At 36.0% G+C, this 27,823-nt stretch overlaps 1 protein-coding gene across 1 annotated transcript in view; it reads right to left on the bottom strand.

The window, feature by feature from the left end:
* The window catches only part of GRID2 (glutamate ionotropic receptor delta type subunit 2), a 1,470,351-nt gene that overhangs the window by 87,180 nt on the left and 1,355,348 nt on the right, over positions 1-27,823 (bottom strand). The window contains exon 14 of the mRNA XM_047856052.1: positions 27,256-27,422. Within this exon, the coding sequence (XP_047712008.1) occupies positions 27,256-27,422 (167 nt within the window). The remainder of the gene's footprint in view (positions 1-27,255; positions 27,423-27,823) is intronic.

Raw genomic sequence — 27,823 nt, forward strand, 5'->3', positions numbered from 1 at the left:
TTTTTTTTAGTAAATCAGAGATTCTATTATGCAAAGAGACTATTAAAACTATAATGCAAAATCATATAGTACAAAGCGGTCAAATCTCATATCTTGACAAAGTTTTCAATTTGAGAACTAGCTCTTACATCCTCAGTACTGAGTCTTTTTAACAGTAAAGTCAATTTAAAATTTAAAAGAGAATGAGAATGGAATGGAAATTCTCACTGATGACTCAGCTGTGTTTAGGTCTGCAATCTGCCTACTTTATATCTCTTCTTCCTGATGTCTTACTCTCGCCTGCCAATCATCTAGTGCAGAGAAATTTATGGCAAAATGCAAGCTCTAAAAAGTCGAAAAAATGGAATGCAAGCTGGCATTCATCACCACTTCCTAAGGTATGACATCTATCCAATAAAAGTTTTTTTCTTTTAACATCAAAACTTTCTATTTGACAAAGTGAATTTCAGTATGTATTTTTTTAAATATGACATGATGACCATATCTCCAAAACACCTAAAAAAGATGACTAGTGATTTGTGGATGAATATGCAGTCTGCTGTTTTCAGCTTATACCTGCCCACTTTATTTCCCTTATACCCAGTGAGGGAGGTGCGATGACAGTTTTGGAATCAAGCAGTATTCATCTTGCTTGTCCTCCTGCTTCTTGTTTCTTTTTAATTAGTTTTGGAAATCCCCTGTGGAAGTTTTATAAGACCTCTTGGACTTTAAGCTGCGATGTGGCTCTTTTCCTCCATTTCTTCAGTTCTTGGCACCTTTTGCCCAATCCAAGAACCTTCAGAACCATGGAAGTCTAACGAATGTTGCTATTGCTGCTGGTGTCTAAGTTGTGTTAGAATGTCTTCCTGCTGCTCGCGTTACCACTGAAGCCAGGCAGGCTCTGCCTTATGCCCATTATGGTCCCTGTTTCAATGCAGACTCCACTGCCTGGGGTGTCCATAGAAGTGTGAGGGTACTTTATCCTTTGTGCCATTCTCTGTTAATTGGTTACAAAGCTTTGTTACCAAGTGCTCTCCTGTTCTTACACAAATTTTGGATAAAAACAGTTATTTCAGTTGCTTTGTTCAGTGTTTCTATTAAAACAACTCACTAGAGATGGAGCGTGATCAAATACTAAAATTGCTCCTGTCCCCGATGATGAGAATGTTGCTATTCAGGTGAGCATCCTCATTACTTGTGACTAATTCTTCCCCTGGAAGTAATCAGAATCTGAAGGCACTATAATCTTGGTGGCCCATTTCCTCAGCCCTCCAGACGTGATAGAGTCTCAAAGTTAAAAGCATGAATTCTGGAGCCAGAGTTTCAAGGTCTGAACACCAGATCCATCACTTGCCACTCATATGATCTTGGGCAAGTTATTTAACCTTTTTGTAACCTCCATTTTTTTCATCTGCAAACAGGATAGTTGTGAAGATTAAATGATAATACATGTAAAGCTCTTAGAAGAGTGCCTGGTTATAATATGCCCTATATAGGCTTTTGCTACTAAAATTATTAGAGTGGTATTATTTCAATACTCAATAATAACACCACTCTAAAATTTCCTGAAGTTTCTGTAATTTTATACCAACTTCTATTGACCATGCTCCAGATATATCTATTTAATTTTTAACCTCCCTTCTCCACTCTGAAAACTTTGATTCACCACAGTGTACCATCATCGTATTTCAATTAGCTACCAGCTGAAGGTGTTGGAATCACTTCCATGGGTTCAAGTTCAAAATGATAAGGTTCATCTCATGCTCTAAGAGTAATAAAAAAATCACATATAAATATTACCCGAAGATACAAGTGGTAAACATAAAGCCTTGCTTTCTGCTCCTGAAAATCCCTATCCCTATTAGTAGAAGGTAAGAGTAATAATCTTTTTGTACAGGATCCCAAAGGAAGTAGGAATGAATGGCCCATTTCAGCTCAATACTCATTCTGAAAACGATCCAGGTCACTGACTCGGTACAAATGAAGTTCCTCTCTGCTTCAATTCAATTACTAATGAACATCCTGATTGCCCTCAAAAGTAAATTGGCAGCTGTATTAGCTTTTACAAGAAATTTGTACCTTAGGCAATCCAACTATAGATTTCTGCCTTCAGTGTAGCTTCCAGATAGTCACATAAGGAGAGACTTGAGTGGAATATTTTGCTTTCTGAATATGAGTGCTGGGTAATATTTTTTGTTTGTTTGTTTGGTCCAAGTCTTCATTATTTTGCTAAATGTAACACCAAAGTAAATCTTACAACTACATAGCCCCATGCAAGAGTCCATTCTATTCCATTAATACTGTTGAAAGTTTACTAGATGCACAGTACTTTGCAAGTGCAGTTATCTCAAGAAGACATCCAACATATTACAACTCTGAGGGGTGATTGGTTATACCAAATGTATGAAGTCAACAAATACTGAACTGAAGAACTTGGTAATATTTGACTTCAGAAAGATGATGATGGTCTTTATGAACCCTGGCTGATATAGTCATGCTCTTGTTACAATATTGTCAAGAACAGTACGGTTAAATGTTAGCTGAACCTTGTAAGAAGACTTATTCTCTGTCAGGACCGAAAAGCTTCAGTACATATAAACTAGAGCTAATGAAATATCAGAATATAGTGAAAAGCCATAGAAAATTAAACCTGGAATGGTTAGCACTTATGGTATTTGTATCTAAAATAATAATACTTAGAGGAAAATAGCAGAAATTCAGATATTTATTCAGTCATTCAAAAGAGTATTAAATGCCAGGCATATGTGAAGAATATAATAGTGAATAGAGCAAACAATAAACAGACATCTCTATACTTCTAGGCCTACATTCTAATGGGGATGAAGGGATAGAAATATGAATAAAATACTACCCGAAGGCAGGACTAGCTAAAGAAGAACTTATCCTTAAAGACATATTATTATGTATAGGCAGGTAGAATTACTCAGATACCAGACTTCTATACATACCACAGGCCCAAAGCATACCAAGGATAATACATTGATACCTGTTTTTCCCCTGGGCAGTAGAACATCTATGAGAACAATCACACATTCAAACCTACTTGAACAATGAACTTGACCATATAAGCTTTTCTGAAACAGTAGATAGTGTAAAAGGATCCAAGAAATACTGACCTTCTTATGGGATATTTTATTGAAATGATAGTTAGAATTGGTTGTCTTCTTGTCACAGTGGTCCTTTTCGGTATGGTAATTATGAATCAAATATGGGGATGGAAATGTGTGATTGAGAATGTGGAATGACTGAGAGCTGTGTGTGTGTGTGTGTGTGTGTGTGTGTGTGTGCGTGTGTGTATGAAGGAGGGTATATGAGTTTGTGTAAAGTATGATGTGTATATGCAGATGAGGAACTTAATTTTGTAATGAGAAAATCTACTAAAAGTATCAATTCTCTGTTTTGGGGATTTATCTTAAGATTTCCACTGTGTTTACATATACTTTACTTGATGAGGGTACTTGTATATTGGTGAACAGATTAAATTTATTTTATTTAGTAACTTAGACATAATCATCTATAGTAGTTCTAAGCTGACACAGTGATTTTTCAAAAATACTAGCTGGGTTAATTAATACAAATAATTAATACATATTAGGGTTTTTTTTTTGTTCCCTAATTCTAACACTTTATGGCACTTGTTAATTTTAATGTCTTCATAGACGGGGGATATAATTAAGGTTGAAAATATTTACTTCTTTAATGGAAAATAAATTTAAATTGTTCTCACATAGCTAGAATATATTTATCCCTTCTAACACATTAATTAGGAAGAAAAACACTTCACTAGAATGACTACTGACTCCAGTAAACAATTCTTTTTTTTTCCCCTCAGAGAGCATTAATTGACACCTAGAAACAATTATTTTTGTTATTCTAAAATAAAATTGATATTTTAGTAAAATTCTTAATGTTTTACATTTGCTTGGATGTAGTGATGATATGTAGTTAAAATATTTTTGTGATCTATTCTGCATACCTTCTGAGTCATAATGATTTTGTAATTTAAAAAATCTCAAGAATTATTTTAATATTCCACAGGGTATTCTTTTAATAAAAAACTTGCCTATGAATATAAAAATTATGCTAATAAACATATTTCTCACATTTTTTTTCACATTTTTCTGAACTCTATCTATGTATATTGGTAGAGTAATGCACTGGAATGACTTTTTTTGCCTGAATCTAGAGTTATGATAATAATCAGATGGTTCACAAAGAATCAATAAACACCAGAAAAACACTATTAATACTTGTGAAGAGTTGATAATAATGAGTAGGTGAGATGATGAGAGACTCAGAATAATTTAATCTGCCTAAAGTTTTCTAAATGTGATTTTTGACATTTTATCAAGCAAAATTAAAGTAACAATCCTTCACTTCAGAGCTTCTAATAACATTTTCATTGAAGATAATTTCTTTAAAAGGAATTACATCTTATTTCTGGAAATAGAGTAAGCAAGTATATGACCTAAATCTTTTGGCTTTTGGAGAAGGGGCTCTATAATTTCTTCTAATTTTGGGCTTCCAAACTGTGTGTCTGTTGGATGGAGGTTTTCTACATCTTCCCTAATTTCTTGGATATTACTTTAGAAAAATACATTGAGGAATATATTGGCTGAGAAAAATTATAAAGTTATATAAACGCCCCAGAGAAAAGAGCAATACAACTATGCTTTTTCTGTTTTTCTCATCTGTGACATGAATAAAAATGAATCAGATTTATGTATTTTATTAATTTTCTTGTAAGAGGGGATGTGACAAACTAAATATTATGGTTTGTTTCATTTTCTTATCTTATTCTTTATGCAAGACTTCAAATTTAAGTGATTCTAAAGGAGATCCATCCCTAGAGGCACTAATGTTCTCAGATTCTAAAATTGACTTCTATGGTACTTCCCAAGTGTGCAGTTCTGAAATACGGTTATGGTCAAAAGGTGGAGCAAAGAGCAGGCAAATGGGACATAGGTCTTTTGTTGGGTGATACGCTCAAGAATGATAAAGGGGTAAGGGGTCTGGAGGTCTGGTTATTTTCTTACAGCTTTCATTAAGTTTATTTTTGTTCAAAGCATGTGTTTTTATTATATTGTTTGCTGTTCAGTAGTAGATTTCATGCTAAAATTCAATGACAGCATCCATTAGTAGAGTCTACTTGAATCTCTGAACACTGGAAAGGAAGTATGTAATATCCACTTATTTGCTGACATTGGGGCAGTGGAATTTTCAATTGGCTCCTTTATCTTCTTCAAAAAAATTTTTATTACATTTTTCTTCATGGGTTTTTGAATTCTATATGCCTGTTTTGTAATCCTACATTTTGCTGGTCTTTTAAAGCATCCATTTATATGCATTTATTCTATTTTTATTCTCTTGTATCTATTGTTTTATCAGGCAGTTTTAATATTCTGGTACTACATATGCTTTTTCTCCTTACTCAGGCACTGTAGTCTATAATAATAGCAATCAAGGCAGTTCATTCTGACAAATGTGTGTCAGAAAAAGCCTGCTGTGACTTTGAAATATTGAAAGTGACTGATAACATAATGTGTGAAGCAGAATAAATGCATACAAATGGAAGTTTTAGCTGAGCAGTCAAAGAATGAACTAAATACAGTGTCAGAACTCGGCCCTGAAAGCTCTGGGTGTCAGTGGTTACAATGGCAAATTACTAAATGCACTTTGCAAAGTGTTTTATGAATAAAGCAGGGGCTGGACCTTTATCATTTCTCTTTGTGCTTGGGCTTCTGCAGGAAGCACAACCAAGTGATGTTCCCTTAAAAACTTCCTGGTTTGGGAAGTCACGTAGTGTTTAAAAAGAAGATAAAGGCCCTAACGGGCAGTTGGGAAATATGATAAGAAAGAGGATGTGATCCCTAAATGTAGAACATGAAAAATTTGGCTACCGGACAGACAGACATCTGGGCTACAATAAATCTACTTATTAAGAAACACCTGGGACATAAAAGAGTAAATCTTGATTGGCGATTTGCTGAAACCTGTCCTTATATTTGGAAAGCATACTGACGTTTGAAATGGAGTGCTTTGAAGAGAAGGATAATAAAAACAAAGCTTTCTAATATTTGAACATTGCCTGGATGACAAATAGAGTTTTTTCATGTGTGAGACACACTGACTTTACCTATTTCTTGCCAACTCCTGCTTGCCAGCATGCACAGGGCTTAACAAAATCAGACTTTGTATACATTCAGCAGGGACTGCACTCTCATCCAAGGGAGGAACTTCATTCGTTTGCACTAAAAGTAGGTTGCTTAGAGAAAGAGATCAGCTAAGCACTCCAACTAGTGGGGGAAAAACAATCTCTCTCTCTCTCTCTCTCTCTCTCTTGCTCTCCTTCTTTCCTTCCACTTCCCCTCCTTCCTCCTTTTTGCTTCCTCCCCCACTCCTTTCTCTTAGCTAACTATATTTAGAAGGCAGTTTATTCTTCCTCAGGGATGTCAAGGCTGGAGGTACAAGTGAAGAGAGTCTGTGAGTCCTCTGTTGGCAATTTTCACACATACAAAATAGAACACTTCTGGGAAGTGTTATAAATATAGGTATTAGAGAATATGCCTCAACCCATGTTCTTTTTAGAAGTGTGAATGAATTTAGTGTCTCTGGCCTCAGAGTTCAAGGGAATAAGCCTGAGATACACTGGTGTTGGCAGGTGCCTTAGGAGATGTTGCCAAATATATTAACGAATAAAAATGGACAGTGCCTTCTCTGCCATTATGAATGTGCCTACTTTGAGAAAACTAACCACTGGGGTGAAAATGTGATGGTGTGGGGGAGGCTCAAAGTTTGCTCAGACAACTTTGTTTTCATCTTTTGTTCTGTAGCTTTGTTCGCTTTTTTCCACATTGTTCTCTTGTGTTTCAAGTTTACTTTTTTTCCCCTCATTTCCGTTGTATTTTAGACTTCTGTCATCTCTCATCTGGATTACTGCCATACATTTCTGATTGGTCTCTCAGCTGCTAGAGTCTTGCTTCCAGATAATCAATAATCAACACTGCAGGCAGAGTAAACATCATATAATGTAAGCTTTTAATATCTAATCTCCCTTAGAAGCCTCTGATGGTGTCCTTTCAGTCTCAGGAGCAAGTCTGAACGCTGTGACCTGGTAGCCTGGGCCCTGTGAAGCAGGTGGAGGTACTCCGCTACAGCTCTGTGTACCTCCCTGGGGTCATTTTCTGCCACTCCCTGGCTTATGCTCAAAGCCACACAGTGCCTTCTCCTCCTGTTCCTTCTGTTTAGAATGTACTGTACTTGGTGGACTGCATTAATCTGCTAGGGCTGCCGTAACGGAGTACCACAGACTGGGTGGCTTACACAACAGAAATTCATTTTCCTCCAGTTCTGAAGGCTAGAAATCCTAGATCAAGCTATCAGCAGGGCAGGGCTAAGTTCTTCTGAGGCCCCTCTCTTTGGCTTGTAGATGGCTTTTGTCCTCTCCCTGTGTCTTCACATGGTCTTTCCTGTGTGTGTCTGAGTCCTAATTCCTCTTCTTATGAGGACATCAGTCAGATTGAATTGGGCTTGCCCTAATGACCTCATTTAGTCTTAATTACTTCATTAAAGATGCTATTTCCAATTCACATTTGGAGGTACTGGGGGTTAGAACTGCAGCATACGAATTTTAGGGGCACAATTCAGCCCACAACATCAACCAACTTTGCTCTTTATTTTTTTATTTTTTATTTTTTTTCAATACATGAAGTTTATTGTCAAATTGGTTTCCATACAACACCCAGTGCTCATCCCAAAAGGTGCCCTCCTCAATACCCATCACCCACCCTCCCCTCCCTACCAGCCCCCATCAACCGTCACCAACTTTGCTCTTTAAATTGTCTGTTCAGGGGCGCCTGGGTAGCTCAGCTGGTTAAGTGTCTGACTTTGGCTCAGGTCATGATCTCCAGGTCCATGAGTTCGAGCCCTGCATTGGGCTCTGTGCTGAAAGCTCAGAGCTTGGAGCTGCTTTGGATTCTGTGTCTCCCTCTCTCTCTGCCCCTCACTGACTCGTGCTCTGTCTCTCTCAAAAAAAAAAAAAATTAAAAAGATTTTAAATTGTCTGTTCAGATCAATTCCACTAGGAAGCCTTCCCGATACTTTTCATATGGGTTCTATACTGATTCCTTCTGTTCCCAGAACACATATCACATTGAACAGAAAATAGCCTATTCATTTGTTTGCCTTCCCTCCTAGAGACTAGACAGCTTGGAGACTGGGGTTATATGTAATTCATAGCTCTAAATCCACTGTCTCATAGACTGTCTGGCACATAGTAGGTGGTAAATAAATACATGTTGAATGAAATGAAGTATTGCTAGTTTGTTTTTTCTTTCTCTTTTCAAATCAATTTACACTAACTTGAAACACAGTAAGAACACTATATAGGGTTGATTACATTGGTTTCAGTAGAAATTTCCCTTTTAGGTTGACCATAAAATTTTTATTGCATGTTTAAACTTATTTTTCATATCGGTCCTGTGGTGTGGATGTATCAAAATAGGCATACAAATGGGAATATTGAGGTAATGCAAGGCTCCACATTACATGTTCTGCCTAAAAGCAGTTGCATGGATTTCCAAAGGGTAAAACTAAAGAAGAAAGGAAAGCTTATGAATTCAAATATGCTCTTTACCGGGTGTTTCATTCTGTAGCCTATCTGCTGTGTATAAGTTCACGCTACACGAAGTAACCAAATCCTTTTGGAACACTTCCTGTGCATTTCAACAGTTCCGAACTGGAAATCCTGTGTTAATCAAAAGAATGAATCCCGTGTGCTACCTGCAAAACTGGCTATGTACATAAGGTCATTTTTGGTGGTGAAGAAAAAGAACATTCTAACCTGTGGGAACACATCAACTAACTGGTTAAGATAGATATTCAATGTTGGCAAAGGATGTGAGAAACTCTAAAAGTGCTATGCAATGGCCCATTATTTAAATCTTTCCTAAAGGGATTTCCCTACCATGTTTTGTGAGATTTTGCAGAATCTGTACCTTAGAGGTAGCCAGCTTTCAGAGAAATGATTTTATAGACGGTGGTCACAATGGCTATTTGAGACCCTCAAATGGTCAGCTTCACATGAGTAAGACCCAGGGCCTGACCATTTTTGTATTTAGTTAAGGTGTCTCTACAAGCATTTGTTTCAGAATAGAATATTTTTGCAGTGTGTATATAAAAGGTTTAAAGGGACAACTCCTTTTAAAGCTTTTAGTTTGTTACTCTTTTTATTTTAATCAATGATAACACAGAAAAGTTTTGCTTGAACATTTGTTCAAAAGCTTCTTTTTGAACAGGCTACTTTCTCATTTATTTTTTAGATTTTTCTACATGCAAAAAGGTCAAAAAAGTTCTTAAAGTAGGACACAGAATTTTGCATAAACCATCCCAAAGGACTTACGTTTTTAACATAAGGAATTTGAAAGAAGAGTCAGCAGCATCAGCTGAGAAACTCATGTGTTTCAAACTCTACATCAAGCACTGAGGTGCTTAACAAAGGAAGCAAGACTTCCTTTCTACAGCAAGTTGCTTACATACTCATGTTTCTTGGTTCCTCCTTCTCTTCTCTATTCCTCCACACTCCACAGTAATTCTGAATAAGGGATATGCAATTCCAAGACTTTTAGAATTCAGGAAAAGAACAACATATTTAGGGGGTTTGATTGAGGTTGCTCAATTTTTGTTTCATTAAGGAAGGGCATTAAGAAGTTCTTTGCTAATTTACTGAATGAAAAGATATTTAATTCTCCACATACAAGACAGCTATAAAGTCAGAATAAAATATAGTTGTTTTTCAAAAAAAATTTTTTTAAAGAGAAGACAGAGGGGTAGAGACAGTGGGAGACACAGAATCCGAAGCAGGCTCCAGGCTCTGAGCTGTCAGCACAGAGCCGGACAGGGGGCTCAAACTCACCAGCTGTGAGATCATGACCTGAGCTGAAGTTGGACACTTAACTGACTGAGCCATTCAGGCGCCCTCAAAATAAAGTTTGTTTGAACTGAATTCATTGAGTTAACATCTGACTACATTGTCCTTCTTTCTCTCTTTTCTCACTTGACAGTGGGCTGGTGTACATCTTCTTGGAGCTGGTATCTATCTGTGGAAAAGGTACTGGAAGCTGGCAACAACAATGACTGGACTTTCACCAGTCACTTCACATGGAAAGGTTATTTAAACTGAGGTGGAAAGCTGAGCAGGAGTCAGCCAGAGGAAACATGAATGCTGGAATGAAGCCCTGAGGCAGAAGCAGTCACCCTGAGTAGGCCAGTGCCTTGGAACGCAGTTCCTGGGGAAGAGTGGCAAAATGGAGAGAGACCAGACAAGAAGAGTCTTGTAGGAGTCTTTTTATCTCTTCTGTTTTTCTATTTGTCTGCATAATATCTGATTCAAAACTTACATCTACTTCAACTTTGGACGTCTTAGAATCTAGGAGGTGGACTAGGATTTTAGGGTTGTTAGTTTATGGTATAGAACGAAGTACACAAGATTGATAGTAGGGAAATCTGGACTTCTCTGTAATCTAAACGCTGCCAGCATGTAACTACATGATTATAGCTCACTCAGCTCTCTGCTCAGGCACTGTGTTTTTCTAAAGTGACCTGGATAAGACTGGCTATGAAACAAAAGACAGTTACTGTTTAGTTTCAAGAATCTATGATTCTTGGATTTTATTTATTTATTTATTTATTTATTTGTAATGTACATCCAAGTTAGTTAGCATATAGTGCAATAATGATTTCAGGAGTAGATTCCAGTGATTCATCCCCTATGTATAACACCCAGTGCTCATCCCTACAAGTGTCTTCCTTAATGCTTCTTACCCATTTAGCCAATTACCCCACCCACAACCCCTCTAGCAACCTTCAGTTTGTTCTCTGTATTTAAGAGTCTCTTACGTTTTGTTCCCCTCCTTGTTTTCATATTATTTTTGCTTCCCTTTATGATTCTTGGATTTGAAGTTAACAAAGGTCCTATAGACTTTATAATGTAATGTAGGGGAAGCCACTAAGAATATAGCCTTAACATTCACAACTCAGGCAACAATAGATGTTGGAGAGGATGCGGTGAAAGAGGATCTCTTTTGCATTGCTGATGGTAATGCAAACTGGTGCAGCCACTCTGGAAAACAGTATGGAGGTTCCTCAAAAAATTAAAAATATAACTACCCTATGACCCAACAATTGCACTACTAGGTATTTATCCAAGGGTACAGGTATACTGTTTCAAAGGGGCACATGCACCCCGATGTTTATAGCAGCACTATTGACAATAGCCAAAGTATGGAAAGAGTCCAAATGTCCATCAATGGATGAATGGATAAAGAAGATGTGGTATATATATACAATGGAATATTACTCTGCAATCAAAAAGAATGAAATCTTGCTATTTGTAACTACGTGGATGGAACTAGAAGGTATTATGCTAAGTGAAATTAGTCAGTCAGAGAAAGACAAACATCATATGACTTCACTCATATGAGAAAATTAGGATACAAAACAGATGAACATAAGGGAAGGGAAGCAAAAATAATAAAGAAACAGGGAGGGGGAGAAAACATGAGACTCTTAAATATAGAGAATAAACTGAGGGTTGCTAGAAGGGTTGTGGGTGGAGGGATGGGCTAAATGGGTACAGGAATTAAGGAATCTAGTCCTGAAATCATTGTTGCACTATATGGTAACTAACTTAGATGTAAATTAAAAAAAAATATATAAAAAAGAATATAGCCTTGAGGATATAGTAGGAAACTTGATTCTTTCTTTAGGTCAAAACAAAACAATACAAAATGAAGAAACAAAAAAACAGCAACTTATTTTATTTGTAAATTTTTCTTCACCCTCCATGAAAGCCAGAGATTTAGTGATGAGAGACAAAGTTTCTACTTTCAAGGAATTGTTTTGCTAATAAAATAAAAGAAATATATATTTTACTGGTATAACAATAATGGCCAAGTAGAAAGTAGGTTGAGGTAAAAACCTCAATGACTTCTATCCATTACACTAGTTAATACCATTTTTTAAGACCCCCATAGACAAAGAACCGTTTGAGACTAGATCAGGTTACAGAGAAACTGATTGATTATAAGGATTCTATAGATACAAAAAGAACAACTACCACCACAAAAGGATTTGAAAAATAATGTGATACCGTCTATATAGCAGTTATGGAAAGTGATGTTAGTTGTTGAAGATCTCATGGTTGATGAGGTGGAAGAAATTAGACAAGTGGAATTGAGGAAAAAGTGCAAAAGGACATAACTTTAACTGCTTAGCCCTGTGTAATTTAGGTTCATAGAATCAATACTAAAATATTTTTCCCCATTATGCTCACTAAACCTTAGTTACTTAATCCATAATGAGGTACAATAATCCTTCCTTTCATGATGTTTTACAAGAATTAAAAGAGGTAATATAGATTGAGAATAATCCATACACGACTGAGTATGAAGATCAAGATATTGAAAACAAGGACAAGAAGCAGGAAAATGGATGCTGGGAGAGAGTGAGAACAGTAAGTAGCAAGGAAGTCAAGACCATGTATTAGAGCAGTAGCTCTCAAAGTGTGGACTCCAAATCAGCAGCATTCGACTTCATCTGGAACTTGCTAGAAATGCAAATTATGTTCACATAATCAGGAACTCTGGGGCTGGGGCCTAGCAATCTGTGTTTCAGCAGCCCTGCCAGGTGATGCTCATACTGGCTCAAGTTTGAGAACCACTGAGTCAGAGTAAACCACAGCAGAGCTGAGGCAGTCCAGAACAGCAGTTCATGAATTTTTTTTAAGAAATAGCTTTCACAAAACCCAGATCAACAACAACAACAAAAGAGAAATAGCTATCAAGCATCAACTCTGTTGCAACGATTGCTCTAGATCCTGAGGATATAGAAATTGTGAGATTTACAGTCATTACTTATTATGTACTTTCCCAGGCATTTCTTGACTAATAATGCCTCTTCCTGTTTTTCCTGTAATATCAGTTCTCGGTGCTGGGCTCTCTTCTCACTGCACATATTTTCTCTTGATTCCCCCCGCCTTTGTAACTTTGTATTGATAAATCTAAATCTGTGTCTCTCTCCCCCACCTTACCCCTCTCTAGTGTCATACTTTCGGTAGTTTTCAGATAGACCTCTTGATGTCACCACAAATTCAGTGTGTGCAAAACCAATAGCACATTCTCCCTTTCCATACCACCCTCATCCCCATGTTCCTATTTATAACTTTCCAACTGGGTATATGGTATCATCCCTCTTTCAATTTTCATCCTTTAGTCAGAGTGTATTGGTTTACAGTATGCCTTCTGGAGTGAGGGTTCAAATCCTGGGTTAGCCATTTGTTAACTGTAGCTTGACAAGTTGTACTAGCACCTATCTCTTCGGGTGTTGTGAGGATTTAAAGAGTTAGTCTATGGAAATGTTTAGAGGAGTAACAATAAATGTGCCATAAATGATAGTATTATTATGGGTATTATTCTTCCTCCTTTGTTCCTTATATTCTCTAATACCTATGAATTCCTCTTTCAGATTTGCTGTAAGGGACATTGTAGTGGACTCTTCAATATCTCTTCCACACCATAGACTGACAGCTTGAACTGTAAGTGTATATTCTCATGGCGTCTGCTCAGGCCAGGGGTACACATAGGACCTACAACGAACTAATTAAGCTGAAGAGACAGATTTATATTCACGCTTTAGAGGAGAGAGAACTCTCATTTTCTTCTCCTTAACGGAAACAGGGGAGTACATCGCCCCTGTTGCTGCTGTAAGCATCCTCTTGTCACAAGGCAGGTCAGCCTGGGGACAGGCCCATCTTACTCACCAAGGATGGATGAGTAGAGACATGGAAGGAACTTGGTTTTTGGCCAATGTCCTGCAACCAGAGCCCACGTTTCATATAACTAGCTCCTTCTACCTATCAAATTGTAACTCTTATTATATTGATTTCTACCCTAAATTTCACATTTATATATTTAAGTTCCTGTCTAATAAAAATGCCAAGTTTACCAAACCCAGGCCAAAGTCTTAATTCCCTTGGCTCTCAACCTGCTTCTGACCATGCTTGACCAACTCAGATAGTGGAATCACCATACACTTATTTGTTCAGAAGAAAAAGTTATCTTGAATCCTCTATTTACCATCACATCCATACCACTTGCCAGTCCTATAAGTTTTATAGCTACGAGAGACTGGAACTTGTCACTTTTCACCATCTTAATTATACCGCCCTAGACCTAGCCATTATTGCTTCTTCACTTGATTATGGAGCTAGCTTCCTAACTGATCTTCCCACATTTACTCTTGCTCACTGCTTCTATTGCCCTCCCTCTTTTCTACCATATTCCTTCTCTACCTTAGCAGTTAGAGGTAACAAATACGCCTCTTTTAAAAACTTCCAAAAGCTTGCCTTTGTTATTGAGAAAGAATCTACAGTTTGTATTATGTTTTTCAAGTTTCTACCATACAACACATCTGGGCCTGACTAACTCTTTCATTTCCTTTCACACCACTCTCTTGTTTGTTCACTCTGTGCCATGCTGGACTCTTTGCCATTCTTTAAACACTCCCAAGCTGGTTCTCATTTCAGAGCTTTTACATTTGCTGTTGCCTATGCATAGAATACTCTTTACCCACATTTTACATTCAAGATTGTAATCAAATGTTGCTTCCTCAGAAGAATCTTTTGTGACCCATCCCAACACTGATCCATCTTTATTCTCTGTCCCGCTTGCATTTTCTATATTGCATGTTTTTCAATGTGAAATTATCTTACTTGTTGTCTTACTTATTGCATGTTTTCTCCTCCAACTCTCCAGTATAATGTAGGCTCCAGGAAAGCAATAACCCTGTCAAACTTGTTCTCTATTTTTTTCTCTAGAAAAACGAAATAGTATGAAGCACTAAGTAGCTCCTCAACAAATATTTGTTGATTAAATGAATAAACATGAATCCTATTCTCTAATATGTTGCTTGCCTTAGTAATCAGAAGGGAGAACAGGACTATTTTCCCCTCAAACATTTAACAAGAATTTATTGAACACCTAATAAATATGAATAATATGTCTACAGAAGATTAAAAAGGAGGAATACGATATAAGATAGATTTGCTCTTCTTTTCAAGCTAAGAATTTAGAACATATTGGACATGTCAAGGTATAAACACAAGAAATGAATAAAAAAAGTGACATATATCACTACAGTTTAGTACAGGCTTGAGCTGTTTGTAGCAAAACAAGGAAAGAGAGGGAAAATAACTGCAGTATCTTCCACAGCTTTCTATTTTCAATACATTTATTGTTTACTTCTGATCAGCTGATATAAGACAGCTTCAATTTCAAATGGATCTGCCCCCTCACTATAAAGGAGGACTTTGGCTGTTGGCATGATGTTTAAGTTTCTGAAAATCACCTGAATTGCCCATAGGCATTTTAGCAGAGAAGAAGGTGGCTACTTGAGCGGGCCTGAAGACAATTTGGAAGCTTGTTATTCTAGTGAACACTGGTGCATGAGCTTAGACTTATTTATAGCAGGAGGAACTCTCATTGCATAACGTTGGACAGCATGGGTTCAAACCTGGCTCTGCTATTTATTAGCTTTATGACCTTGGAAACTGAAAATATTTTCCTTGACTCGGTTTCCTCTTCTGTAAAATGAGGTGAATCATAGTATTTACCTCAAAAGTTTATTGTAAAGATCCAATGGCCATATGGTTAGGGCACTTGGAACAGTACCTGGCACACAGGAAGTCTTCAATGATTGTTAACTATTCTTTTAGGCTACAGTGTAGTTTCTCTATAACACAATCCATAGCATTCTATTATTTGTGCTACTTTTTCTATATGTCTATAAAGTAATGACAATTTTTATTTATTTTTTCATTTTTATTTATTTTTGAGGGAGAGGGACAGAGACAGAGCATGAATGGTGAGGGGCAAAGAGGGAGGGAGACACAGAATCTGAAGCAGGCTCCAGGCTCCATGCTGTTAGCACAGAGCCTGGTGCTGGCTGGAACTCACAAGCTGTGAGATCATGACCTGAGCTGAAGTCAGAAGTTTAACCAACTGAGTTACCCAGGTGCTCCAAAAATGACAATTTTTAAACAGGTGTTCTAGTCATGTTTATGACTCTGTTAAACATATTTACTAATATTTCTGCTCCTTTACAGAAGATATAGCTATGCTTCTGAAAACATTTATTTTAGTAATGAATTCTAAGGATAAAAAACTGATTTTTCAACAAAGAGATTGGCAGAACAGGGTGGGGGTGGAACCCTGGACTGAGAACCTGGATTTGTGGTCCCCAGGGCACGTTCCGACCTAAGTTTTTTTTGTTTCTTTGTTTGTTTTTCCTGATCTAAATTTAAAGTCTGGGCAGGTCATCCAACTTCTCTTCTTAGTTTCACATTTGTAAAATAAGGGAATTCTAAATGCATGCTGAGGTCATATTCATGTCTCATATTCTATGGTTGTTCCTTCTATCAAGGTAATTATCATGCAAGCCCACGTGCTTATTCCCACGTTGTTATTCTTACAATATTTTAAGGGTCTATAAAAAAGCACCACATTCTTTGATTATCTTCAATGACATCAAGTTTTCCCTGTGAAAAATATGTTGGGGCTAAGTCTGGTGAGTAGGATGAGTGTTTTGAATGGGAAAGTATGACGTAAGTATAATGGGATAGAGTATTTTTGAGAGGCTTATAATTGCTTCTCAGGTGCGCGCGTGTGTGCACACGTGTGTGAGTGTATGTGCGCTTTCAAGTGTAATACACATTTCCAATTTTAAGTTCTTAAGTGTTTTGTTAAAAATTCAGCCTTTAGTCACACCTAATTTATGCCACTATAATAACTATGCTTTTTGTAAAACAACTCCTTTTTGAATGAAACAATACTTCCTGAGATCTAGAAACACCCCAAATCTTACAAAATAATGAAGGACTGATCAGATTTCTTGCAAAGCAGCTTGGTCTAATGTCACGGGCTCATTATCCAGCTGAAATATTGCTCTGCGCTTTGCACTAGTCATTTATCTTCCCTGTGCCTCAGTACTTTTTTTCAGAAAATTCTAATAAAGACGCTTGTTCATAAGGGCCACTCTTGTACCTTGGATGAAGTATTCCCCAAATGCTGTGTGATGTAAGTGCAAGGAAAATAGAATCTTGCAACGCTTCAAAATCTACTCCATGGGATTGCACTATCTGATGGTTGGGTTTGTGTTCAGCATTAAGAATGCTGTCTGCTTCTTGACAGTAAAGGCTGGTAATTTTCTTAAAATTTGGCTACCGCTTTACGAGATTAATAAAACTAACCTCTAATCATATGGTGCCCAAATGATGAATATTTTTGGGATACCTCCATATGGGAAATATCACCAATTGTACTTATACTCTCATTTACATAGGCCAAACACTGAAGCAAATGTGAATTACTTAGGTTTTCCACCAGAAGCAGCAGTCAGGGTGATGGGTAAAGTCCACAGAATATTAGGCACAAAAATAGATTTATGCAGATTCAGGAAACAGAAAAAAATCACTGACTAATCAGCTACTTCATTTTTTCTCTTTTGCCAAAGTTCCATAAATTCAAAATTCTAGGTTTAAAATAAATGTTTTAAAAGGGACAGCTCTGAAATAGGAATAGTATATTATTTTATGGTTTCCAAAGGCTAATCATTATTTAATAAATGCATATAATATGAGAAGAGACAATAATTTCCTTTAACACTTTATTAGTTAAAGTATGTTGTTATTTTAAATGAAAACGCATGTACAAATGTATATTATTATTTTATTCTACTTTAGTCTCTATTTGACAGTGAATCTTTCATGCCCTCTCTCGCTTTTGTTTTGCATCCCCTGAAACATTTTTCTTTCTTACTTTGTATAAACACGACCATCTAAATTATCTTGTTTTCTTGATCCAGAACAGAAAATGTGGATGTGATGAAACCAGTTGGTTTCAGTGGTGTGTGTGAATGTATTTTGTAAAATTTATTTACTTTTTTATTTTTAAAAACAGTACCTGATGTGTGAGACAGAAGACTACCACTAGGGATATGTAAATGTAATTTGAGCAACTGTAGAATGAAAGTCTGTAAGCTGGAAGGCTGCTTAAAATAAATATGCACTGGGTAGTGACTTACATTTTAAAAAAATAATCTAGAAATCGTTTTCCAGTTGATTTTACCCGGAGGTGAAACTGAGCTGATGCAACACTTGCAATAAATGGTCGAAAAAGAAAAAATAAGAGTTGGAAGGAGAACACAAGAGAAAGCTGTTGTGACCACTTGAACCTGCACATTGTCTCCCTTTCAGATTTCTGGATTATATGCACGCCTCTGACTGCCACCAAGTCCTCTCTACCCCTCTTCAAACGATACCTTTTTTTCTAATCTTTTCTCCTCAATCTGAGAATATTCTCCCCACTTCACAGCTGGAATACTACAAAAGTCTTGTAAATGGCTTTTCTCAATTAAGCTTTGTCTTGTTTAACCCACACCTTGGATTCCTCAAATACTCCTGTGTCCAGATATTCTCCTCAGAGCCTCATGGAGCTGGTGTGGGGTCCTGAGTGAGGACATAAGCCCCAGCCTGGGCTTGAGTCCTAGTTCCATTTGTAATTATTGTGTGACTTTGGTAGGATACTTACCTGAGTCTCAATTTCCTCAAATTTATAAAATGCAAAAAAAAAAAGTAATAAATGCCCAATTTACAGAGTTGTGGTAAATACTACATGAGACACATCAAATGTTTAGCACATACGTATTTCATAAATAGCAGCTATCTTCAGTACTCTGGTGTAGCACACTTTCTGTTAGCTTCTCTGCTTCTATTCACCTGTCACTATCCTCTTCAGCCAAATTATTCCTCCTCATTGTCTTTCAACACGCGGTAACTTTTTCTTTTTGATACTTTCCTCATGTTTTCCTGAGTATCTCACCTAGACTTGTCCCCGTATCCAAATTCTACTTATCCTTGAAGCTTTCTAGCTCAAGTCTAGTAAAATAGCTCTATTCTACTCAGCAATGATCTCCTTTTCTCTAAAATTTTTCAACATTATCCATACCAGTGTAATGTATAAATTCATATTGCTAAATATTTACACATGTATCTTGATAATGTCACTCCTACTCTCAGAGCCCAGAGACTGTATATATTATGTATACCCAAAGGGAAAACAATTCTTTAACTTCTGGTTATAAGTGTCTATGTGAGAGCTCCTTCCAGCCTTCTGAGTGCAGAGGTTAATTTTGGAATTGCTCGCTGGGCAATCAGATTTTTTCTCTTCCTGAAAAGGGAACAAAGTGGTTTAAGAGTACCTCATTCTTATTGGTGAATAAAAGGATTAGGGCTCTAAGCTTTCAAGTTAAAGGAATATTTCCTACCTTCCTTGTGGGAATGAAAGTATATAAGTTCTTAATAGCAGGGAGCTAGAAAGAAAGGTGGACATGTGCTGTGTTTATTTTCTTTTTTCTTCTAAGTTTTTATTACTCATTATATGAATAATTGGAGAAAGCCAGAAAGAAAAAAAAATATTATGGTAACAGAAAATAGAAGACTTTTCCTTCCTTCCTCCCTCCCTCCCTTCCTCCCTCTTTTCCTTCCTTCCTTTCTTCCTTCTCTCCTTCCTCCCTCTTTCTTTCTTTCTTTCTTTCTTTCTTTCTTTCTTTATCTTTCTTTCTTTCCTAACAAACACAAAGAATAGGTATTTAATTTATTAGAATATAAGTAAATGGGGTAATCTTTGATCAAAAAGTTAAGTAGATCTTTTGTTCATTCATCAAATATTTGTTAAATGATTAGTCTATGCTTGCACAAAGGTAGCCACTAGAGATGTAGAGACATATGCCTGAACTCAAGGGGCTTACCAACATGAGGCAGGACCCAAGAAGTAAACTGTAAGAAATATTAAGACAGAAAAAGATCTAATGTGGTTTTTCTGAATCCAAACAGCAATCAGACAAGGAAAAGAAAAAAGAAGCATTCAAATTGGTAAAGCAAAGTAAAACTGTCACTTTTGGCAGATGACACAATACTACATGTTGAAACCCTAAAGATTCCACTAAAAGGGTGCCTGGGTGGCTCAGTCAGTTAATTCAGCTCAGGCCATGATCTCATAGCTTGTGAGTTTGAGCCGTACGTTGGGCTCTGTGCTGCTGGCCTGCCTTGGATTTTGTGTCTCCCTCTCTTCTGGCCCTCCCTGGTTCACACACTCTCTCTCTCTCTCTCTTAAAAATAAATATAAACATCATAAAAAATAAAAAAAAAAGATTCCACTAAAAAACTAATAGAACTAATAAATGCATTCTGAAGATACAAAATCACCATACACAAATATTTTGCATTTTTGTACACTAATAATGAACTAGCAAAAAGAAAAATTAAGGCAATAATTTCATATGCAATTGCATCAAAAATAATAAAATACTTAGGAATAAATTTAGCCAAGGAGGTGAAAGACTTATACTCTGAAAACTATAAGAAACCGATGAAACAAACTGAAGATGGCACAAATGGAAAGATATAGCACATACATAGATTGGAAAATTAATATTGTTAAAATGTTCACACTACCCAAAACAGTGTACAGATTTGATGCAATCTCCCAAAATGCCAATAGCATTTTTCACAAAACAAATAATCCTATAACTTATAAGGAATCACAAAAGACCCCAAACAGCCAAAGCACTCTTGAGAAAGAACAAGGTTGGAGGTATCACACTCCCAGATTTCAAACTATACTACATATCTTTAGTAAGCAAAATAGTATGGTGCTGGCACAAAAATAGACACACAGGGCAATGGAACATAACAGAGGGCCCAGAAATAAACCTATGCATGTATGGTTAATAAATCTACAACAATAGGGGAAAGAATATACAATGGGGAAAAGATAATGTCTTCAATAAATAGTGCTGGAAAAACTGGACAGCTACATGCAAAACAATGAAACGCAACCACTTTCTCATACCATATACAAACATGAACCCAAATAATGAAAAACCTAAATGTAAACATGAAACCATAAAAATCCTAAAAGAAAAACATAGTCAGTAAACTCTTGGGTAATCAGTCTTAGCAATTTTTTGGTTGTTTGTTTGTTTTTGGATCTGTCTCCTCAAGCAAGGGCAACAAGAGTAAAAACAAACAAACCTGGAACTACATTAAACTAAAAAGCCTTCCAATGAAGGAAAAACAAAACAACATGGCTACTTACTAAATGGGAAAAGATATTTGCAAATGATATACCTGATAAGGGTATTCGAAATATATAAAGAACCCATACAACTGAGCACTAAGTAATTTGATTAAAAAATGGGAAGAGGACCTGAACGGACATTATTTAAAAGAAGACATACAAATGGCCAACAGACATGACAAGATGCTCAACATCACTCATCAGCAGGTAAATGTAAATCAAAACCACAATGAAATAGCACTTCATACCTGTCAGAGTGGCTAGTATCAAAATGTCAAGAAACAACAAATGCTAGTAAGGATTAGAGAAAGCACTGTTGGTGGGAATGTAAACTTGTTCAGCCACTGTGGAAAACAGTAAGGAGGTTTCTCAAAAAATTAAAAATAGAAATACCCTACAACCCAGCCATTCCACTTGTGGGTATTTCACCAAAGCAAAGAAAAACATTAAATTCAAAAAGACATATGCACCCCTATGTTCACTGCAGCATTATTTAAAATATCCAAGATGTAGAAGAAGCCTAAGTGGTCATTGATAGATGGATAAAGACGATGGGATGGATATATATATATATATATATATATATATATATATATGAATATTACTCAGCCATAAAAAAGAATGGAATCTTGCCATTTGTGACAACATGCATAGACTTAGAGGCTATTATACAAAGGGAAGTAAGTTGGACAGAGAAAGACAAAAGCCATACGCTATCACTTACATGTGGAATCTAAAAAAAATAAAACAAATAAGACAAAACAGAAATAGACTCATAAATAAAAAGAATGAACTGGTGATTGCCAGAGGGGATGTGGGTGGAATGATGGGTGAAACAGGTAAAGGGGATGAAAGGTACAAACTTTTAGTTATAAAATAAATAAGTTATTGGGATGGAAAGTGTAGCAAAGGGCATATAGTCAATAATATTGTAATAACATTGTATGGTGACAGGTGGTAACTATGCTTACTGTGGTTAGCATTTTATAATGCACATAAATGTAGAATCATTTTTAGTACATCTGAAACTAATATAATATCGTATGTCAATTACACTATACTTCAGTTCAAAAAAATTATGCCTGGCCTATTCAGGCTATTCTGGAAATTAGGGCCCTGGTAAAAACAAAAACAAAAACAAAGTGAAGCACAGATATTCTAACAGTTAACAATGCAAAGGGAAGAAACAACAACAAAAAAGAGGCTATGTTCAAGAAAATTAAAAGTAATTAAACAAATAAAAGTGGTCATTTATGGACCAAAAATGGAAGTATGTCATGTGTCAAGGATTATGATTAATGCTATTCTGTGCCCCCAAGAGGGAGAGGAAGGCGGGCAGAGAGAGAAAGGGCAATCTGTAAGTATTTATTTAAAACACAGATTGTTAAACGTCTATGACAATTTTTGGAGCCATACTGTTTCGATTTGAATCTCAGCTCTCATACTCAATGGCTTTGTGAACTAGGACAAATTATGTTACCTCATTATGTTTCAGCTTCTGTGTCTATAAATTAAGGATAATACTAGTACTTACCTCACAGATTGCTACATTTTGCAAATTACATTTTGCTACTCAAAATTTGGCACATGTAAACATAATATAGTATTATTTTTATATGCTTTTAGAAGAAAGTTGAGGGAAGATAGGGTGCATGATGATGAGAAAACTGGACATGGAATTAGGGTTCTTGAAAATTTTCTAGCTTTATTGCTTTTTGTGATTCTGAGTAAGTAATTTACCCCTTTGAACTAGTTCCATTGTTGATAAAAAGGGAACTACCGATTATTCCGTTTGTAAAAATTCTGAAATTCTGTGACTAGATTGAAATATTATTTATGCATCTGTACCGATGTCATGAATCCAACAAAATCATTCTCCATACAATTTGAAATATGTCCTTGTTTTTGTGTGACTAGGTGGTTTATTCCTAAAGTTTAGAGATAGAAGCCAATAGGCAAAAAAGGGACTTTTTTTATTGATGAAGTATAACATTAAACTTATGAATTAATTACTCCTTGGTATCCGCTAAGATTTGAGAACAGAGATGAGCTCATACTAAATGCTCAATAAATATTTTTAAATCATTTTTTAGTCTTATGAATGGTTAAGATTCTGAAATCAACACTGGAGTTTATTTTATTAAAAGAATAATAATATCGCTGAAAAATTCAGCTTTCTTCTACTCTTAAATGTTTTTAATGTAACAGCTTTTGACTAAATAATTTTTGTATACAAAGACCTATTACAAGACAAGGGCCACATAGGCATTTGATGAAATGGTGTCAGAGAATTCACTGCAAACATCACTCACCCACTAGAACTCTGGCCTATCTGATGAGATTGCATAAATACTTCAGCTTCTGCTGCCAAGTTATCTATTATTTGTGCAGACAAGGAAACAAAACTCCTCAATCTGATTCTATGATTATATATACTGTAGCATTTACTGGTCCTTAACAGTCATTCCTGAGTGTGTCTACAATCATACAATTGTAAAGTGAGTAGATCTCTATAGCCTGTGTTTCTGATGCTTAACCTAACATTTGCCAAAGCTCAGGCCATCCATTCAGCACATTCACTTGTAGTATAATAGTTGTGCACTAATATGCAAACATACAATAAGCAAATGAGCATTTCATATGATTGTTTTGAAGTGTCATTAAAGTATAGAAGCATATAAGATTCTTGGCAGATAGTGCATAATATATGTAGTTACTATATCAATATATAATATTTATTAGATATTAATATTTATTACATATTTGAATACTTTGGTATCTTATAAGTCATGGTATAGGTGTATAGATACCTGAAAAGAAATTAGCATTTACTTCATATAAAAATCACCCTGAATGCTATCATTTTCATTGAAAATAATTATAGTAGCAATCAGTGATCTAGCATAATCAAGAGCCCAGGATAAGTTGATGTATTAAAGTTGTTTATAATAATTTCTAAGGTGTACTACAATGATTAAATTTTATGGTCTATAATTTTTTAAATCAGTTAATAAAAAAGAGGTATCTTTTCCCTAATGGCCACAGCACAAGAGAATGAATGCACATATTTTCTGAATTCAGGGAGGGAGTTAGGGTAATAGATTAATGTGGCACATGTGTATAAAAGGATGCATTGGCACATCAACAGTCGCCAGATCATGTTTCTTTCCTAGATCTCTCTTCTTTCAGATGTTCAGGAAACCAGGATACATAGGTCATTATTTAGGAGCTCCACAGAAAGGGACAATTTAAATTGCCAACATCCATAATGCAAATCAAAGGAAAAATAATGCTCAATGCTTAGTATTGTTTTTCAGCAGTTCACTGGATTGTATTTTCTCAGAATTAAAAATCTCTCTTAGGTAAAGCGCCACAGGGATAATAAGAAATGGAACACTTAGTGTGATTTATTAACTATTTCTTTAGTTGCCATTATGTTTGTGTATTGATTTTATTGGCTTCTTCTTTTGCATAAAAGACCCAGAAATCAGTTAGGGAAACAAAAAGAAAAGCCCAATTAGCTACAACTATGGAATAAATAATCCTTTTCTCAACTACATGGTTCATGGTAAGTATCCATTAGACTTTTCATAAACCCCGGCATCACCTTCATTCTATTACACTTTCCATCCTCACTTCTAAATTAGTAAAAACAACGGTGTGCCTCTTTGCTTAGAAGTATCTCTTCTAGGGGCACCTGGGTGGCTCAGTTGGTTGAGCGTCTGACTTTAGCTCAGGTCATGATCTCACAGCTCGTGAGTCAGAGCCCCGTGTCAGGCTCTGTGCTGATAGCTTATATAAATAAACATTAATTTTTTTTAAAGTATCTCTTCTATTTGCTCCTTCCTCCTCATTCTCCATTGCCCAGTTATGAACTATGCCTTCCTTGTCTCATGCTTCCAGGTTTGCTCTAGTTTTGTCAATCCTAATCCATCCTTTAGCTCAAAACTAGATTAACCCTGCCTTACATACCCCTGCTTCATTTTCCCCCCGGGCTCTAGAATGGGCTATAGGTTTTCACAGCTGCTTGTGGTCTACAATACGACTTCCAAACTTCGAATTTCCTTTCAAATTAACTTGCTGCCCTTGTTGCTTCTCAACATATTCTCCTCTCTCCTACTTCTACCCTGTTGTCTTCATCATTTCTCCAAGAATTATCTATGTTTTCCTTTCAGCTTAACTATTCTCTACTAATCCTTCAAGGTCAAATTCAGAGCTCACCTTTTCTGGAGAACTTCCATTCATGTTTCCTTTGATTAACTCTTCATTCTGTATAGTATTCAATTCTTTCAATATCTCAGCTACACAACTTAGTGCAATATAAAGATGCAATACTGATACTGTATATATGTAAATGTCAGCACACAGTTCTAGAAATGTCTCTATTGTTCATTGTTTCATGTGCATGGGCCATGAATCTCCAACTAGACTGTCAGTGTCTTCCAGGTAAGATCTCTACAGCATAACTGATTTTCAGTTTGTTCCCCTTAGAATCTACTCATCAATAAAGGTGTTTTAACTGATTAATCATTTTTTATACATAAGTACTTTACCTCCTAATTTATTCTTATTTCATTTTTGTCATTTTGATGTTTTCAGAGCCATAAGGGGCCACTGGTAGGTTGTATGTTTGGTCATAATTATTTACTTATTTCTTCCCTTTATGTGAAGTACAGTTACCCACCCCCATCGATTCTGGGCTTGGCCATGAGACTCTTTTTCTTGAGTGGTTTGTGGCAGATGTGGTATATGCCACAACCAATTAAAAAGCACAAGCAGCACTGCAGGTTTCTGGCAGCCCCTTCTGCAACTTCTCATTGCTGTGAAAACAGGTTGTCCCAGATAGGGCCACGTTTCCAACCTGGCCCTGGAATGAGAAGTTGCCCTGCAGCCCGCTGCAGACCTTCACCCAATCACAGCCTTATGTTTCATGAATGCAAAAAGTCACTGGTACTCTGGGGCTTGTTTATTACACAGAAAAGCTGTCTAACACAGACCTTGGAATTTGTCAAACTTCCTCTTCTGTAGATAAGGAGAGAGGCCTAGATTTTTTGTCAGCTGATGGGAGAGTTTGGACATCAATTCTGGACTCCTGACTTAATTTTGTTTTTGTTTTTGTTTTTTTTAATGAAAATACCTAGCTTTTTGTTATCCTAAAATCTGGAGGACTGCAACCCAAATAGTTTGAAATTTAGGGCCATAGTACTACCTGGTACTGCCCTCTTGGTCTGGCATTGGTTTTTAGAAAATAGGTAGCAAAATATCTAGAAAATAAACAAAATGCAGTATCAATGTCAAATGAAATATACTTCTACCCAAAAGCTACTGCAATCTCTTAGGTCCACACTTGTTTGATAGTAGATAGAATGAAATGCAGTGATCTTTGGGAGTGCCTCTCAGGCCCAGGTCTTTCAGTACACACTGTTAATCTAAAAATACACATTTCAAAATCTTTTCTTTTAAAAAAAATTTATAAAAGAAAACTTGAATTTGAGGATGAATATAATTTCTTAATTTACCATGTCCTTAATTCCGTGACAAAGTCTCATATACTTTGATGCCAAGTGAGGGAGTCTAAAATTCTTATTCTTTTCCTTTGTGAAATTCAGATGGAAAGATCCTATCATTATGTGCTTCAGTACATCAGACTGGTCCTAAGTACATTTAACTTTGTCCTGAAGTTTATTTTATGGTTTAGTATTCATAGGAATGAATTCATTTTGCTACAACACTTAGTCCTTAAAAATTCAGAGACTAAACTGCTAATTAAGTTCTAAAAAAATTATTAACATACTGCTTTCTTTTGCATATCAATTTTTAAAGAGTAAAACCAGTCATATGCAGCAATATTTCTCCCTTTTTATGGAAAAAATAATACATCAGTACATGCTTTAGGAAATGAATGTGTCATTTAATAACATTTATAACTACCTTTTATTATTGTTGTTTATTATGCTTTTCCAAACAAAGAAAACAAAATGTAATAAAACTAAATGGGTAATCAAGTAGATTTTCTTTTTCTATTTTTTTGTCTCTCCTTATTTGGACCACACACAAATCTTACCTTTGTGAAAAAACATCCCTGTAAGGACTGCCATGTTGCAATGCAATTCCATATCCCCGATCAGCAACGGTGTTTCCAATGGTGTAAAATGAACAATCTGGGTCATTGATAGCCACATATTCCAATACAGCTGCATCCCATACAAACGCATAGTTTCCATATTTTACCTGTGAAAATATGGAGAATAAAAGCAGAAAATAGGATTTAAGTTTGGAATTTTAAGTTATACAGACAAGGTAAAAAACATTACATTTGTGTATATTTAGTTGTATAAAAACATGGTAGGACCTATATTTCTACATACATATTCCGAATGAGAATTTGGCTTTTGGCTAATTTAAAGCTCTGTTCTCTTGGAAATGAGATAAAGTTAGAATGTTGTTTATGTTTCCAGGCAACATAGCTTATAGTAGTAAATCTCATCTGGACTGGGAAAACAATAAATATATGAAAATAAGCCAGTCTTTGAGCTTCTCTGAGTACAGTGATTCTTGTAATTGGACTTGTCTCTTTGGGGACCTGGAAGTTACACTTTTTTAGTTATTATGAGAGATATTGGCTTCTAACA

The sequence above is a fragment of the Prionailurus viverrinus genome, chromosome B1, assembly GCF_022837055.1.
Source record: "Prionailurus viverrinus isolate Anna chromosome B1, UM_Priviv_1.0, whole genome shotgun sequence".
In the NCBI taxonomy this organism is placed as follows: Eukaryota; Metazoa; Chordata; class Mammalia; order Carnivora; family Felidae; genus Prionailurus; species Prionailurus viverrinus.